The sequence below is a fragment of the Penicillium malachiteum genome (assembly GCF_028827825.1).
Source record: "Penicillium malachiteum strain IBT 17515 chromosome Unknown utg000002l:1.0-8849297.0:1.0-8852440.0, whole genome shotgun sequence".
Classification (NCBI taxonomy): Eukaryota; Fungi; Ascomycota; class Eurotiomycetes; order Eurotiales; family Aspergillaceae; genus Penicillium; species Penicillium malachiteum.
The window spans coordinates 8,044,524-8,059,685 of record NW_026643095.1 but is presented as its reverse complement, the minus strand read 5'-3'; the positions used below and the strand labels follow the sequence as shown (position 1 = coordinate 8,059,685).

Below are 15,162 nucleotides of genomic sequence, written 5' to 3'. Positions count from 1 at the left end.
CTTCTTCACCATGCTTATCTTGAGGATGGCAATGCCCACCTATCTCCCGGCAGCACCATAATTTCGCTGCATATACTACAACCATGGAACACACACCAAAAAGAGAACCAAGACATCTGGGACAAGGCGTTTCTAGGAGTTCATTCCGCATTTGCATCTATGCCCATCCAAGATCTTGCGATTAGGATTTGATCTCAGTACTGGGCTACATTGAGTGCATCAACAGATGTCAAAATCGTTGCTCGAGTGTATCTTATGTCTCAGCCTCCATACTAGAATGTTCTCCCTTCTCCGATTGTATTGAAGGAATGGAATCAGCAATCCACTTGAGGATGGGATAACTTCACCTTGCGCTTGGCATAGTCCATACACATTGCCAATGCTTTGAATTCGAAATTTCCAGCGAGATATGTACAATATGAAGAATTTATCTCAATTCCCTACCGATTCCCTTACCTTTTATCTCAGTAACTTCATTCCGAATTTCCAAGAATTTGGTGAACTTTAAGAGTTGCCGGAGAGACGCGGGTCCCCGGTCATTGTAAACCGTGGCACCGAGGGGGGCTCTACTGGGGCCAAGGTGAAACACTGGCGTGTTTTTTTCCTCAGTGCGCGTGTTTGATTTGCTTTTATTTGGTTCGTTTCATGGTTGATGAGATCAAATATCAAGTACCTAGTACCTATCTCTTACATAAAAATGTTGCCTATTTTTCTGGTACCTGGTACTTGAAGCTTGGACTGGATATAGACGCGTAGTTTAGCAAAATAACAATCTCGCTTTCAGTAATCTCGCTTTCAGTGGATCGTCCTTTCCCTTGCAGAGGAGAGTAGTTCATACTATTATGTGCAAGGAGTCTCGGCCTTGAAGAGAACTGTTAATTTCCCTTCAATTTCCCGCCCCTGATATTCCTCCCCCCCCTGGTTGTACACTTGTCTACTGTACTCTACTGTACATCTTCCTTTGTGTACGCCCGCACTCTCTCCTGAAACCTTTCCCTTACGTCGTACTAAACAACCTAAGGCCAACTGGTTGATCATCATCATGAGTACCTACTTCCACACGGAGTATCGCAAGTTCCTGGCGAATTCCAGGTCAGCCAAGGTCGCCGCGAATGTCTCACTACTCTATGTCGCGTCTACAACCAAATTCGAAGGCAGCGACTCAGTGCTTACCCATCTGTCGCGCCAATCCGGCATTGTGAAGAAGAAATCCGAGCAGATTATTAGTGCGATTGAGAGTTCTGACTCGTTGGTTTTGGATATCGAGACAACATTGGAGTTTCTCGAGGGCGGCGGGGCCTATCTCCCCTCTTTCGATGATAATTTCCTGGCCGACCGCGTTGTGACCATCCCCACGGTAAATATTTCCCCGCGCATAACCTGCAGGACTAGTCCATACTAATGCGCCTTCCTGCAGCTCCACATCGTGCAATGGAACGCAGAACAAGAAATCCAACAGGTTCGCATCTACTGGGACCAGGGCTCGCTCTTGAAGGAAGTTGAAGCGATTGGCGCACGCAGTCGAGGCTGGCCTATTCGCGCCGCTCAAGAACAAACTCGCCTCCTGAGATCTGCTGCCGCCGCCAAATCCGCTCCTGCGCCAGAGCGCCCACTCCAGAATGGCACAAAAGAACCCGCCGCGCGACCTGGCTCCCCCGGAAAGCGACACATCAAGGATCCCTATGCGGCCGATTCCCTGTACGACCTCCTGTCACCCAATAAAGCTGACGGCGAAAATGGATCCGTCGCACCTCGTGCCCGATCCTCCTCCCCCGGAAAGAAGCACACAAGAGATCCCTATGCCGCCGAGTCCTTGACTGAGCTTTTGTCGCCCAGCAAGGCTAGTCCCGAGCCTGTGCGCCCGTACGCTCCTTCCGCTATGAGGCCTCCTACTCGCGATCTCTCCGATCTGTTCATTGAGGATGACGCCCCCGCTACCCCATCCAAGCCCGGGAGAATGGTCGCGCCAAAGGCTGGTGTTGGCAAGCCCCAGGTCAACCGGATCTTCTCTCATGAGGATAACCTGGACCAAGACCGTGCTCCATACAAGTCAAACCCTAAGCGGTTCAACCACTTCGAGCTTGGTGCCGATAACTCTGAACTCGAGGAGAAGGATGTGGGCACTCCCAAGTCTGGTGCTGGCAGGCCCCAGGTAAACCGAATCTTCTCTAATGAGGATAATCTGGACCAAGACCGCGCCGCATACAAGTCGAACCCCAAGCGATTCAACCACTTTGAGATTGGTGATGATTCTGAAGCTGGGGGTAATCTGGACCAAAACCGCGCCGCATACAAGTCAAACCCCAAGCGATTCAACCACTTTGAGATTGGTGATGATTCCGAAGCTGGGGGTAATCTAGATCAAGACCGTGCCGCATACAAGTCAAACCCCAAGCGATTCAACCACTTTGAGATTGGTGATGATTCCGAAGCTGGGGGTAATCTAGATCAAGACCGTGCCGCATACAAGTCAAACCCTCACCGGTTCAGCCACTTCCAGATTGGTGACGATAATACCGACCCTACTACGCCTAAGAAAACTTCAGCTCCCCTCAGCGAGCAGGCACGTAACTTCGGCTACAGCGATACAGCGGAGGCTGATACACCACCGGCTCGCAATCATGTCTTCAAGCCCCGTCGCGATGCGGATGTGCACTTTGAAATGAACGAGGAGAAGCAGGATGAGGAATCTCGTCCTTTCTCCGTGGTGGGCTCCAACGCTAACCGCAAAAAGAATTTCGAATCTCACTTCGATGATGAGTCCGCCGACTCGACCGGAGTTGAAGCCGAGAACAAGCCTATTCCTTCCGACCGTTTGAAGGCTATCAAGATGATGGAGTCTCACTGGGACCCTTATGGCCCGGAGTCTCCTGGACCCCGAGCCACCATGACAGCTCTGCACGATCCTCTGCACCACAACCAGCCATCGTGGGGCTTTGGTGACGAGTAAACTAGGAGCTGTGGTTTTATTGCTCAACCGGACTTGGCCTACATACAGGCCGAATGAGACTAATGTTCATCTTATTTTTGCTTATTTGATCCAGCTGTATGAAGATACACGGCCGATTACCCTGATCATGAACGACGTGTGTGTGTACTGATACCCCGCAAAAACTGACAAAAAACAAAAACTATGGAGCTCATAGTCAAGGACACCGCAAGTTTCTTTGCTTGTATTTGGAGAACCTTCAATTTATGAACTAGCCAAGCTAGGGCGTAGCTTGGTATGGTTAGTGTTGGTTCTGACGTTGTGGGTCCTGACTTTGATATTCACCTTGCCTTTCTTTGTCATTTTCATTTCTATCTTTCTTCCAACGTCTGCAAGGTCTTTCCTAGGACTTCCTTCTGACCAATCACCCATGTATTTTTTGCTTTTTGTTTTCCTGTACAAGACTACCACTATGAGCGCGAGGATTTGTCGATTCAAGTTATGCCACCAACAAATTGACTCCCGATTATTTTACTTAAACTTCCATCGAATATTCCGTACTCCATATATAGAAATGCGTAGACATGTATGCTTCAACTTGTGTCCAATCTTACATCATGATAATATCCAACATCCAGATAATCTCGCTGTAATATATCGTATATGTAAACTGCAGTCGTGTTCTTTTGTCATAACAGTGTCAATGACTTCAAGTGCTGGTTCGGGATAAATTTCAAATCGCGTTGCTCATAGCTTTCCCTCTTATGCTTCTGTGACCAATCTGAAACTCGAGTCATTGCGTATTTGTGAAACGAGTTCCCATTGCTCCGGCCGATGACTGGTATAAAGGTCCGTACAATCTGTTGATGCCGAGCAATCGCAAAATGGGCAGCATCTCAATGAAGGGTACGCAGTTGGGCGTATAACGAAACCGCTAAAAGCTCGGCACCAGAAAAATCACGTAATAAAGCACGAAGGGGTCGGAGGTTATCGTGAGACCGGTCGTTTGGGTAGTTCAGAGAATTGATAATCGCTGGTACTCGTATCTTGCTGCACCATTCTGCTCTCTTGTACGGATCTCGAATCAAGACTAACAGTGGATTGAATATGCTGAGTGAATCCTTCACCCGAAAAAGCAGTCATACTGATATCCTGACTTCCGATCTCGACAGACTCCAAAGAATCAAACCGAGATAATGAGCGGCTTTTCAAATGAACGATTCCCTCATGATGTGACTCTTCATTCATGGAAGCCTCATTTAAGGGAGTGCCAGGTTCCTTTTCCTATGACAAACTCATTAGCCAAACCTCAACTAGTCAAACTAGTATAAAATGTTCAAATATTAGGACATACCAATAAAGCTCGAATCTTCTTAGCCATAAAACTCGGCACAAGAGCCTCAACCTCTTTTAACAGCTCCTCATACTCCCGTAATCGACGCGAGAGATGAGAGATCGTTCTAAGCAATTCCAAGATTCAGTTTTCTGCTCCTGTCTGAAGCGAAGTTAACACCAGGCGCAGTGATGTATGTTCTTCTCTTAATTCGCAAGTGCAGGACTACTAGGTGAACTAGTAGGATACTATTTACTTACCGATTTGTTTTTTCGCGGATGGCAAGCGGATACACACATGTTGCATTTGTATCTCGACATAATCTGCAGACAGGACTATCGCCACTGCATTTTGTTTTTCGGAGACGACAAGGTTCACAGGCGCGTGGAACTCTTCTGCTATGTCTTGATACTGTGTTTGTTCGTTGGCGCGGAATAGGGACTTTTCCATTTGAGAATGAGTGTGATGAGGGTTGCCAGTGATTTTCTTTCTCTTTTTTTTTGTATTTTTGTATATGTTGGTTGACGGCTCTCTTCAGGTGTTGATTGGAGAAGATCGGCGACGGAGAGCCCTGAACTGTTGGATCTGTTGGTTGATGGTGTGGATGCTGAAGTACTAGTACTTCGGGAAATCGTAGAAGTGTCACCGGATGATTGGGAGGAGAGTCTCGACATTGTATGGTGAACTGAGAGATATTTTACGATGTTTTCCCAGGCTATGCAAGTCCTTGAATGAAATATCCTTCAAATGGTTGAAGAATCTAAGATTGAGCTCTAGAATTCTGAGGATATGCGTCGGCTTCTCAGAGACTCTGGTTACATTGACGTGGATTGACATCAAAAAGACGGATCAGGTTCTAACCATCGAATAAGCTACGTGCCTGGTTGGACAACTGTGTACTTGGAAACCTCGGGTTTGATTCGGCAGTCGTTCACTTCCAAGGTTCATTTGTCAGTTCGCCTGCTATAATCAGGTTTTGGGCGTATGAATTCCGTTACTTAATCATACGAACGTCATTTTTGAATTTGGGTTTTCGTTTATTTTCCCCCCTCTGATTAATATTTCATATGAAAAAGAAGTAGGAGAAGAGGAGGTGTGTGTTTCTGAAGACGACTATTTTAATACTAGAATCATTTTGGAGCGGTGTTGTAAGACTGAATCAACCATAATGAAGGGGCAAATTAGCGTACCCTGAATAGTGGAGCCCGCCTATTGTACCCGCTGCTCCACTGACATCTGAAAGACTGAAAGACTGAAAACTGAAAGACATTGCATACGGGAAAACCCGGTATCTAGGAATAAATTACTCCGTGCTGAAGTGCCACTGAGATTCAAATATTCCAAGCCTGAGGTTAAAGTACTTGCTAGTACATTTGTATACACCTGCCCAGGTGGGCAGTAACTAACGTGATTCCCAAGCGAGTGGGCCACCCAAGCGAGTGGGCCACCCAACCAAAAAATCGCGTCGCGACCGCGTTCTTTTATCTTCAACCACCCATCATGCCACCAAAACGTACTGTTTCGGCCGAAAAAAATGGTAATCAAGAGGGTCGAATCCTACTTGCTATACAGGCTATTAAAGCTGAACAAATAAGCTCTATCCGTGAAGCTGCACGCTGTTTTGATATACCTCGTACTACACTACAGCGTCGGCTCACTGGCTATACCAATCGCTCTGAGACTCGCGCCAACAGCCATAAATTAACTGAGAATCAAGAGAAATCACTTCTTCAGTGGGTGATCTCTATGGATATACGTGGAGCTGCCCCCCCGCCTGCTACTGTTCAAGAAATGGCCAATATTCTCCTCTTAGCACGTGGCCAGACCCCTTCTCAAACTGTTGGCAAAAATTGGGTCACAAACTTTGTTAAACGACATTCAGAGCTTACTACACGTTTCTCTCGACGATATAATTATGAACGTGCGAAGATGGAGGATCCAAAAGTTGTTCAAGAATGGTTTAATCTTGTTTTTCAAACAATTCAAGAGAATGGTATTCTATCAGAGGATATCTATAACTTTGATGAGACTGGATTTGCAATGGGACTTACAGCAACTGCTAAGGTTGTTACTCGTTCTCGATATTATGGTCGACGATCACTTTTACAGCCTGGAAATCGTGAATGGGTAACTGCTATTGAAACAATTAATGTATCTGGATGGGCCCTTCCACCAGTGATTATTTTCAAAGGCAAAGTTTTAATTGAAGGATGGTTTACAAACCTTCCACTTGACTGGCGATTTGAAACTAGTCCAAATGGATGGACAACTGATGAAATTGGACTTCGATGGCTTCAAAAACACTTTATTCCAGCAACAACTAAACGTACACTTGGAAAATATCGACTTTTAATACTTAATGGCCACGGAAGTCATTTAACCCTAAAGTTTGATGAAATTTGTGAAAAAAACAAAATCATACCATTTTGCATACCTACACATTCATCACATCTTTTACAACCACTTAATATTGGTTGTTTTGCGGTGTTGAAACGCTCATATGGTCAAATGGTTGAAATGAAAATGCGGCTTGGGATTAACCATATCGATAAACTTGATTTCCTTGAAGCATATCCCCTTGCCAGAATTGAGGCATTTAAATCGGAGAATATCAAAAATAGCTTTACAGCTGCTGGCTTAATACCTTTTTGTCCTAATCAGGTACTCTCAAAGCTAAATATTTGCCTTCGAACCCCAACTCCTCCTGTAAGCCAGAATAGTGAATCAAGCCGGAATTTCGCACCAAAAACCCCATTTACCGAGAAACAACTACGTCGGCAAGCTTCATCAATTAAAGCTTTACTTCGTACATGATCTCGAAGTCCCCCCAGCCCATCAGATCGTGCGATAAACCAACTTGTTAAAGGCTGTCAACTCGCGTTACAAGGCGCTGCAATCTTAAGAAAGGAAAACAGCGAATTACGCGCCGCCAACGAGAAAGAAAAGCAAAAACGAACTCGATCAACTAGACAGATAGCCTACGAAGGGGATCTTTCAGTTCAACAGGTTCGTGAGCTACGTTCGGAGCCATTCGAGGCCCAGGTAGCGCGAATCAATAGCTACCGTGAGCAGGTTTCAGAGGGTTTACAGCCATGTACACAGGGCCAGCGAGGATGTGGAATATGTAGACGTCCAGGGCGTAGAAGGGAAACATGTCCAGATAGACCTAATTAGTTTATTGAATTAATCTTATAACGTTTCGGCTAAGAAAAATACATTTAGAATTAATAACTTTGGTTGGGTGCGCAGCTCGCTTACATGGCCCGCTCGTTTACCGATTACGTTAACTAACTATCTCAGCCTTAGGCTTTAGCTTAGCTTACTATCTTTATCATCATGATATAAGAACTTTAATAATAGTATATAAGGCTAAAGTAAGACATATCTAAAGTAAGAGGTATTCAAAGTGAGAGATATCTGAAGTGAGAGATAGCTAAGGATTAACTAGCTCTTCTAGTGCTGAATCTGAAGTAATATCTAGATCCAAATCTAGATCAAGTTCAGGTGCCTACCTTAAGGGCTATTGTGGCTCACATGCTAGAGGCGTACATTGGGCGGCAAGAAAGAAGGAGTAGCAATCATCTTAAGTTTGAATAGAAAATCATGACTTCAAGTTCCTTGCCCTTCTTTTTCTTTGCCTGTCCAGAAGGAACCAGCAGCAGTGTTGGACACATCAATTCCGGAGATTGTAGCGTCATAATTAATAACATGACCTTGAGTCGAATACTAGGGACCAGCGACATCCCAGACACGAGCAGTGCCATTTGCACCATAAGAAACCAGAGCGGTAGAAATTCGTCTCTAGTTGAAAAAATGGCCTCACGGTCTCGCAAGTCCTCTCGAGCCTCGCCTGAATACATGTAGAAGTGGCCGGGACATATTTGTGATGCCGTGAAGATGGGTTCCAGAGAGCACTTGAGACGTGTTGAATGTAGTTCGTCTTGAAGTGCTTCCGAGTCCTTCAAGTTGAAGCCACATTTTGATGAAGTTGAAGATATCTTCTGGATTAATCGAGCATTCTGCACCATCGAATTTCCAGATTCTGGCTGAACTTATGTTGATCTGAGCTCTATACAAACCTTAGAACTGAATGCCCTTGGTATCATGATGTACCTAGAGAGCAGCACTGCGGGACTTTTAATATATAGTATGTGGTGCCACAGTGCCTCCACCTGTAGCCCTGGAGACATATGCGATATTTTCAAGTAGTATTGGTATGGGTAAAGGAATATACGTACTTGCATATGTAGAAGCCCATGGGTACTGTTGAATGGTCAGATTCCACATATAAAATTCTCGGATTTTTCCCACTAATGGGACTTATGAACTTGAAGTTGAGATGATATGACTCACACTATTTTAGCCCGATTGCACCAATGAAATTAGTAGTCAACACGAAACCTTACGTGCGATGATCATATTAATTTGGACATGACCGAGTTGTCCCATAAATCCAGGCATAAAATCCAAATAAGGAGATGAATAGAGAATAATAAATCTGGTCTAGAATTCGATAGCCAGAAGCTTGTTCAAGAAGAATTATTATTGGCATACCTTCAATAAAATAGTTAGTTAGTTAGTTACCACGATCGCTGAGGTCATCATGGTGATAAGGCTCTAAAAACGGAGATAGTGACCGATTAATCATCTTCTTCCCCCCGCCCCCCCAATTCTCCAGCTTTTTGAACTTTGCTCTTCTCTGCTTCCCTAATATTTCGCAAATTATAAAAGGGACTATCAGAAGGTACTACTTTAAGCTCACCTGCCATTGATTATTCTAGCCTTGTTGGCCCCCAAGCTGAAGGATCTAACGCAACTTAGCACTCAACGTCATCCAACCCCTCCTGCGCTGTCTCGAGCTTGCGCGCTAGTCTCATTTACCCCTGCGACGCAAAAAAAAGCAGTCGCTTTGAGCTCAAAAAAATACTTTTCATCCAAATATCTTCTGGAACATTCGGAAAAACCGTTCCCTAGACTTGCGCAACATCTTCCGGGTCCTTATACCGCAGTGAGGCTTTCTAGGAGCTGCGCGTCAACTTCCTAGCCTAGTCCCAAGTATCAGGGGTCAGCCAGGCAGAAGGAGCGCATCGAAGCACCCCGCTTATCTGAATAGTCGGTGAGAAAATTGCGCAAAGCTTCAACCTTGCTTGTGATAAGCTCTCGGGAATACTGTGGGCTTTGCAAATTCCACCACCGACTACACTCATCTTGGAAAGGACACCAGATATCACAAAGAACAAGTCTAGACTCATCGATTGGACATTTACGTGCGCCAGTAACCGCCTTACCCCGACACCAACACAAACTACCCATCTCCCTTATCACTCAAGACAAATGACTCCCACACCCCCCTCTACAACCTCCTCTAGCGCAAGCATGCACTCGCCAGAATTCAGGGTCATCAGGAAACGGAATCGAGTGCCATTATCGTGTGCCCCTTGTCGTCACAGAAAGTGAGTATTCGCGAACATGGCTCCATCTCCGCCCACAAAATTTTCATATAGCCCAATACTAATGGCACACCCAATCTATAGACTAAAGTGTAATCGATCCCATCCGTGCGAAAACTGCGTCAAAAGAGGTGATGCAAACTCATGTTCGTATGCGCAGACAAATTCGCGGAAGAAGAACTCTCAACAGCAAGCAGCGCCAACTTCACCAGACGATATGCAAAACCGAATTGATCGGTTAGAAGGCTTGGTTTTATCATTAATGACAAATGGAAACCAGGCTGCAGGTCCGGCGGCAGCCATGGCAGCAATCTCCGGAGAGAGTAGTGTGGGGTCCACGAGGCTTTCTAATGACCTTGACCTTGACCTTGACCTTGATCTCGACGATGACATTCCTGAGGGCGCTGAGGAGAGTGATACAGAGCAGGTCACAAAGTCCTTTGGCGTGATGAAGGTGGACAATAACAAATCCTACTATATCAGTCCAGCTCACTGGGCATCTGTGTTAAATGATGTAAGTTTTATGTCAAAAAGGAAACTACTCGAGGAGTTAGCATCTGACGTGCTTTGAAATAATAGATCACCGAGGTGCGGAATTTTTTCTCGACGCATAAGAAACAGCTTGAAGAACAAGTAGAAAAGATCAACGCGGCTCGTCCACAGACAGATGTTCCTGGGTCGACTTTACTATTCGGAGTGATGAAACCTCTGAGTCGGGCAGAAATATTGGCTTCATTACCCTCAAAATATACGACCGACCTTCTAGTTGCTCGATATTTCAACAGCTACGATCCTGCGACACACATCCTTCATGGCCCAACATTCCAATCACAGTATAACAGGCATTGGGAGGACCCCTCTCAAACTGAGATTGTCTGGATTGCGATGCTGTTTGCTATGATGAGACTGGCCATGCTTTCCTTCTTTCGAGAGAGGGATGAACCGCCTGAGTTCAAGGGTAAGGCGATGGATATGGCTGGATCATTCAGGAACTCTGTTGCACAATGCCTCACATTGGCAGATTACACAAAGCCACATCCGCATCTAATCGAGTGCCTGGGTTTTCATCTACACGGTGACTTCTCACAGTCTCGGGAAGCAGATGTGTCTGTATGGGTATTGACGGGCGTGATAGCCCGCTTAGCCATGCGAATGGGCTACCACCGTGACTCAAAGATGTTTCCCAACATTAGCCCTTTCCAAGGCGAGATGCGTCGCCGTGTATGGACTTTTGTTCGGATGTTAGATCTGCTGTTCTCCTTCCAGGTCGGCATGCCGAGCATGCTCCGGTCTGCCGACAGTGACACAGAACTCCCAAGAAACCTTTATGATGATGATTTTGATGAGGACTGTAAAGAGCTGCCACAATCTCGCCCACTGAGTGAACCAACGCCGATCGCCTACATGATCAGCAAGGCTCGTCTTGTTCTTGTCTTTGGTCGTGTCAATGAGCATGCCTCGTCCAGCTCAAATACCTCATATGACAAAACCATGGAGATTGATGCCGATCTCCGACGTGCGAGAGATATGATCCCTGAACACTTGCGTCTTCGCCCAATGGAAGATTGTCAGTTGGATCCGTGGCAGCTCGTTATGTCTCGTTACTCGGTGAACACAGTCTATCACAAGGCTCAGATTGTGTTACATAGGCCTTATCTCGTCCGTGCTCGCGAAAACCCTCGGTTCACGTACTCACGACGGACATGTATCGACTCGGCTATGGAAATGCTTGGGATCCAGGCAACTTTGCACGCAGAAACGCGGAGTGGGCGATTACGTGGTCGTTCTAATCCAGTCACTTCGATAAGCTCTGGAGACTTCCTCTTGGCCGCGACAATCGTAAGTCTTGATCTACACCATGGGTACCAACTCCAAGCATCGGGTCGACCGTCTGGTGATACCTACACCTGGGGCCGTGAACGTCGCGACGAGATGACTACCGCAATGCAGCGCTCGAAAGAGATCTGGGACGAATTGCGCGATGTGAACATGGAGGCATATAAAGCTAGTAGCATTCTTGGTGTGATGCTCAGCAAGTTGCGTAACACCCAACCCAACCTTGAGAACAGCGCTGGGAACACCATGTTTGAGCCACAGGATGAGAAGCAGAACGCTGCTATGACGCTGGGTTTGTTGAGTAGTGGCATGAGCCCGATGAACCCGGGACCATCGCCCTTCCCAGATTCAATGATGAGAATGAACGATTCACCAATGCCCGCGGGCACGATGGGCGCGACCACCTCGGCTGAGATGCCAGGTGGAGCCCTGTCGCCCTTTTCCAGCATGTTCGGTCAGATGCCGGACATGCAAGCAAACCTTGATTGGGTAAGGCTTCCTAATTCAAAAGGACCTGACGTTGATGTGTTGCCAGTCACTAATATGATATTTTTTCAGGATGCTTGGGATAACTATATCCAAAACCCTGCATTTGACTCCTCAACACAGTTTTGGCCATTGATGGACCCCTCTGGACAGACTGTGCAGCCTGCTGGGTTGACGACACAGCCCCCCTCAAACAGCCCAATTGCACAATCACGGATGCCCGGTGGAATACCGCCGATGCAGAATGGAATGCAGAATGGTGGTGGTGCTGGTCGAGTCCCGAGCATGTTCTCACCTTCTTCGACTGGTGAGAGCACTGGGTCTTCGGTGCCTGTATACACACCCATGTCACAGGGAAGTAGTAACGGCCGGAGTCAAGGATCTATTTAGTATGATCTAGTGCTTTGGATTTTTTGAGACTTACTTATTATCTCCTCTCATTTATCGATATATTCTTAAGTTATTTTCAAAATTGGGTTTTCTGGACGGACTACGGTAAATTCATTGGCCAATGATTTCCCTTTTGCTTTGCAAGCTTGATACATGCGGCTGAAGGACTCAGTCTGAAAAAGTACTCTATGGCCTAGGTATTGGCTGGACATTGGGATTTATTTGGTCTTATGGGATGACTGTACGGTGCATGAATTCTCTCTAATGTATCATATTTCGAAATTTCCTGGATAATAGAACTCCCGATCTATTTCTTTCTCTCAAGTGGTATCACATCGAGTGTTCGTATGCTGAGCAGGATCTGTCCAGTTGACAGTCCTTATCGCACGCCACGTGACGTTATCGCTCCCCGAAACTTTTGATGCGCTCAAGTCCGCGGATTCAGCTGTCTAGAGCCCATCTTGAATTCTGGCATAATCGCGCGAGGATCCTCGGTGCAAGAGCAGTGTTCCAAAATGTGCGTTTATATTATGTTCCTCTCTTTATTCTCTATGCGCCAATCTTACTTGGAAATCCATTTCAACAAAAGCAGTGCTAACATGGTCATTCTTAGGCATTCCCTCCGTCGAAACACATCACGGCTCCTCAATCCCTCAAGATCATGTCGCTCAGTCGTGATATCTCAGTCACAATGCGCCAAGCTACTCCAATGCCATCAAATCACTCCCTCCCCTCGAACACCCTCCATCTCCACTCCTCATGCCCGTTGGAACTCCACAAGTAATCGACCAGGACGCCGACTCGGAAATGCGGAGATCTCGCACTCAGACGAAACCGCTGACTCAAAAATTCGGTATACAAACCAGCTCGAGGCCGACTATGACCTTGTATCCGAAGAACAAGAACTTATAAACGAGGGACTCTTGAAACATCCAGAACAAGATAGTCAAGATAAACAAGAGGATGTCGATTACGTGGACTTATATGCAAGGTCTCGAGCCGCTGAATTAGAAGAGGGAAAAGGAAAGAGGAAACGTCGTCTTAAGAAGCTGGATGAAACCCTTCGGGGAAGAAATACACCCAGAGGCAGGGATGCGGATGAATCGTTACAGAGTGAAGGAGTACCCGGGGAGACGGTATCGAGGAGTGTAGCGGATGATAGATTCCGGAGCGAGACCGTCTATGTTGGGAACTTGTTCTGGGATCTTACGGCTGAAGATTTACGGGCGCATTTTGAGCAGTTTGGGACGGTTGTTGGTACGACCATTGTCCATGATAATCGCGGAATCAGTAAAGGGTAAGAGTTCATTCTATGCCAGAACCAAAACGCGATATTGGTACTAATGATCGTTGGCTTTATTTAGATTCGGATATGTTCAATTCTCAACGATCGAGGAAGCTAAGGTTGCAATCGATGAACAAAACCTGAAGACTCTCAGTGGCCGCACTGTCGTCCTACAGTACGCACGCAATGATATCTGCGACAATACAAAGTCAGAGACTATGACACCCAGTCATACGCTCTACATAGGCCGTCTACCCTACGAAATGACCGACCGAGATCTTCAGGATCTTTTCTCGAACGTGGTGAATGTGTTTGATATCCGAATCCCCGTGGATAGACGCACCGGTGCTCTACGTGGTTTTGCGCATGTCGAGTTTCTGGATATCAAGTCTGCGCAGGTTGGACTTGAGATCTTGGCTAATAAGGAGCCGTACGGACGGAAAATGAAGGTTTGCTTTGCTACTGTGAAAAGGGCGGGTATGCTTCATTCGGAACGATTGATTGGCAAGTGGGAGGAAAATGCTAAGAGAGGGGATGTGGAGAAGGCCGACACCGAGGAGCAAGAACGCATTAACCAGAGAGTTGCTGCTAGGTTGGCGGCGATTAAGGAGGTGGGTGCTCCAAATGGTATTTTACCTGAAGGTGCTGGTGAAAAATAAGAAACTCGAGGAGCTGTATAGTGAGATCCATATCGGACATGTATGATTAAATAGACTGTATAATATCAACTACTATCAATTGTATATTGAAAAAACCTTCTCGCATGTGCATGGAGTCATAGTGCTAGTAGATCAGTTCTACCATAATTGCTGAAGTACTACTATGTACCATATGGCCCGTCGAGATACCCCTACTGGCATAATCCAACATCTAGATCCGACTCGGAGTCTATAGCATTAATCTTTTGATGAATAGTAGAAAAAGAACATCAGATCAAAGCATATGCATAGAGGGAATTGTTCGATTACTAGTATCATCTGATTTAATCCGGCCATGTCGAATACTACTAGTAGATAGTATAAAAAGAACAGTTAGTATCCGGAAATTCTACTAGGTAAACAACTATTCTGATTGATAATATGGTCATATATGCCTTTCTCGGAACATTTGGATACATTTGGTTTAAAAATGAACTTTCATCCATAGTATAAATTGGAACAACCTGAAGTAAATGCCAGTGGACTAAATCACTTCTGCCTACTACCGAGTCAGTACGCGCCCAGTATGAATTGCTTAGCGTCGAGGCACTCCGCAAGGTTGGCATCACCAACTTGAACACATGAACGGATTATTATGTCATTGGTCGCATGTATTTTAGTCGCTATTAGATGTATCACATGGCACTGCCAGTCGGCTTGAGTCCTGACAACCGCTATTTTCTGGTCTGAATTTTAGGCATCTATTTTGATGGCTCAGTGCCTAGTTGCAAGCCACCTGGCAGACCATGACTAGC

The 15,162-nt window shown here is 46.0% G+C and overlaps 5 protein-coding genes across 5 annotated transcripts; 3 read left to right on the top strand and 2 right to left on the bottom strand.

The window, feature by feature from the left end:
* Positions 1 to 1,042: 1,042 nt before the first annotated feature.
* Positions 1,043 to 2,950, top strand: N7483_005998 (uncharacterized protein; the record flags this gene model as incomplete). The annotated part of the gene is made up of 2 exons (XM_057089435.1): positions 1,043 to 1,357; positions 1,418 to 2,950. The coding sequence occupies 2 exons, from the start codon at positions 1,043 to 1,045 to the stop codon at positions 2,948 to 2,950; spliced, it is 1,848 nt and encodes a 615-aa protein (XP_056949264.1).
* Positions 2,951 to 3,916: 966 nt separating this feature from the next.
* On the bottom strand, positions 3,917 to 4,310 carry N7483_005997 (uncharacterized protein; the record flags this gene model as incomplete). The annotated part of the gene is made up of 2 exons (XM_057089434.1): positions 3,917 to 4,213; positions 4,284 to 4,310. The coding sequence occupies 2 exons, from the start codon at positions 4,308 to 4,310 to the stop codon at positions 3,917 to 3,919; spliced, it is 324 nt and encodes a 107-aa protein (XP_056949263.1).
* A 79-nt stretch (positions 4,311 to 4,389) lies between these two features.
* On the bottom strand, positions 4,390 to 4,712 carry N7483_005996 (uncharacterized protein; the record flags this gene model as incomplete). Its single annotated transcript, XM_057089433.1, has 2 exons — positions 4,390 to 4,490; positions 4,523 to 4,712. The coding sequence occupies 2 exons, from the start codon at positions 4,710 to 4,712 to the stop codon at positions 4,390 to 4,392; spliced, it is 291 nt and encodes a 96-aa protein (XP_056949262.1).
* Positions 4,713 to 9,929: 5,217 nt separating this feature from the next.
* Positions 9,930 to 12,424, top strand: N7483_005995 (uncharacterized protein; the record flags this gene model as incomplete). The annotated part of the gene is made up of 2 exons (XM_057089432.1): positions 9,930 to 10,226; positions 10,328 to 12,424. The coding sequence occupies 2 exons, from the start codon at positions 9,930 to 9,932 to the stop codon at positions 12,422 to 12,424; spliced, it is 2,394 nt and encodes a 797-aa protein (XP_056949261.1).
* Positions 12,425 to 13,023: 599 nt separating this feature from the next.
* Positions 13,024 to 14,368, top strand: N7483_005994 (nucleic acid-binding protein; the record flags this gene model as incomplete). Its single annotated transcript, XM_057089431.1, has 2 exons — positions 13,024 to 13,721; positions 13,789 to 14,368. 2 exons carry the CDS (start codon positions 13,024 to 13,026, stop codon positions 14,366 to 14,368), a joined length of 1,278 nt encoding a protein of 425 aa, XP_056949260.1.
* Between the last annotated feature and the right edge of the window lie 794 nt (positions 14,369 to 15,162).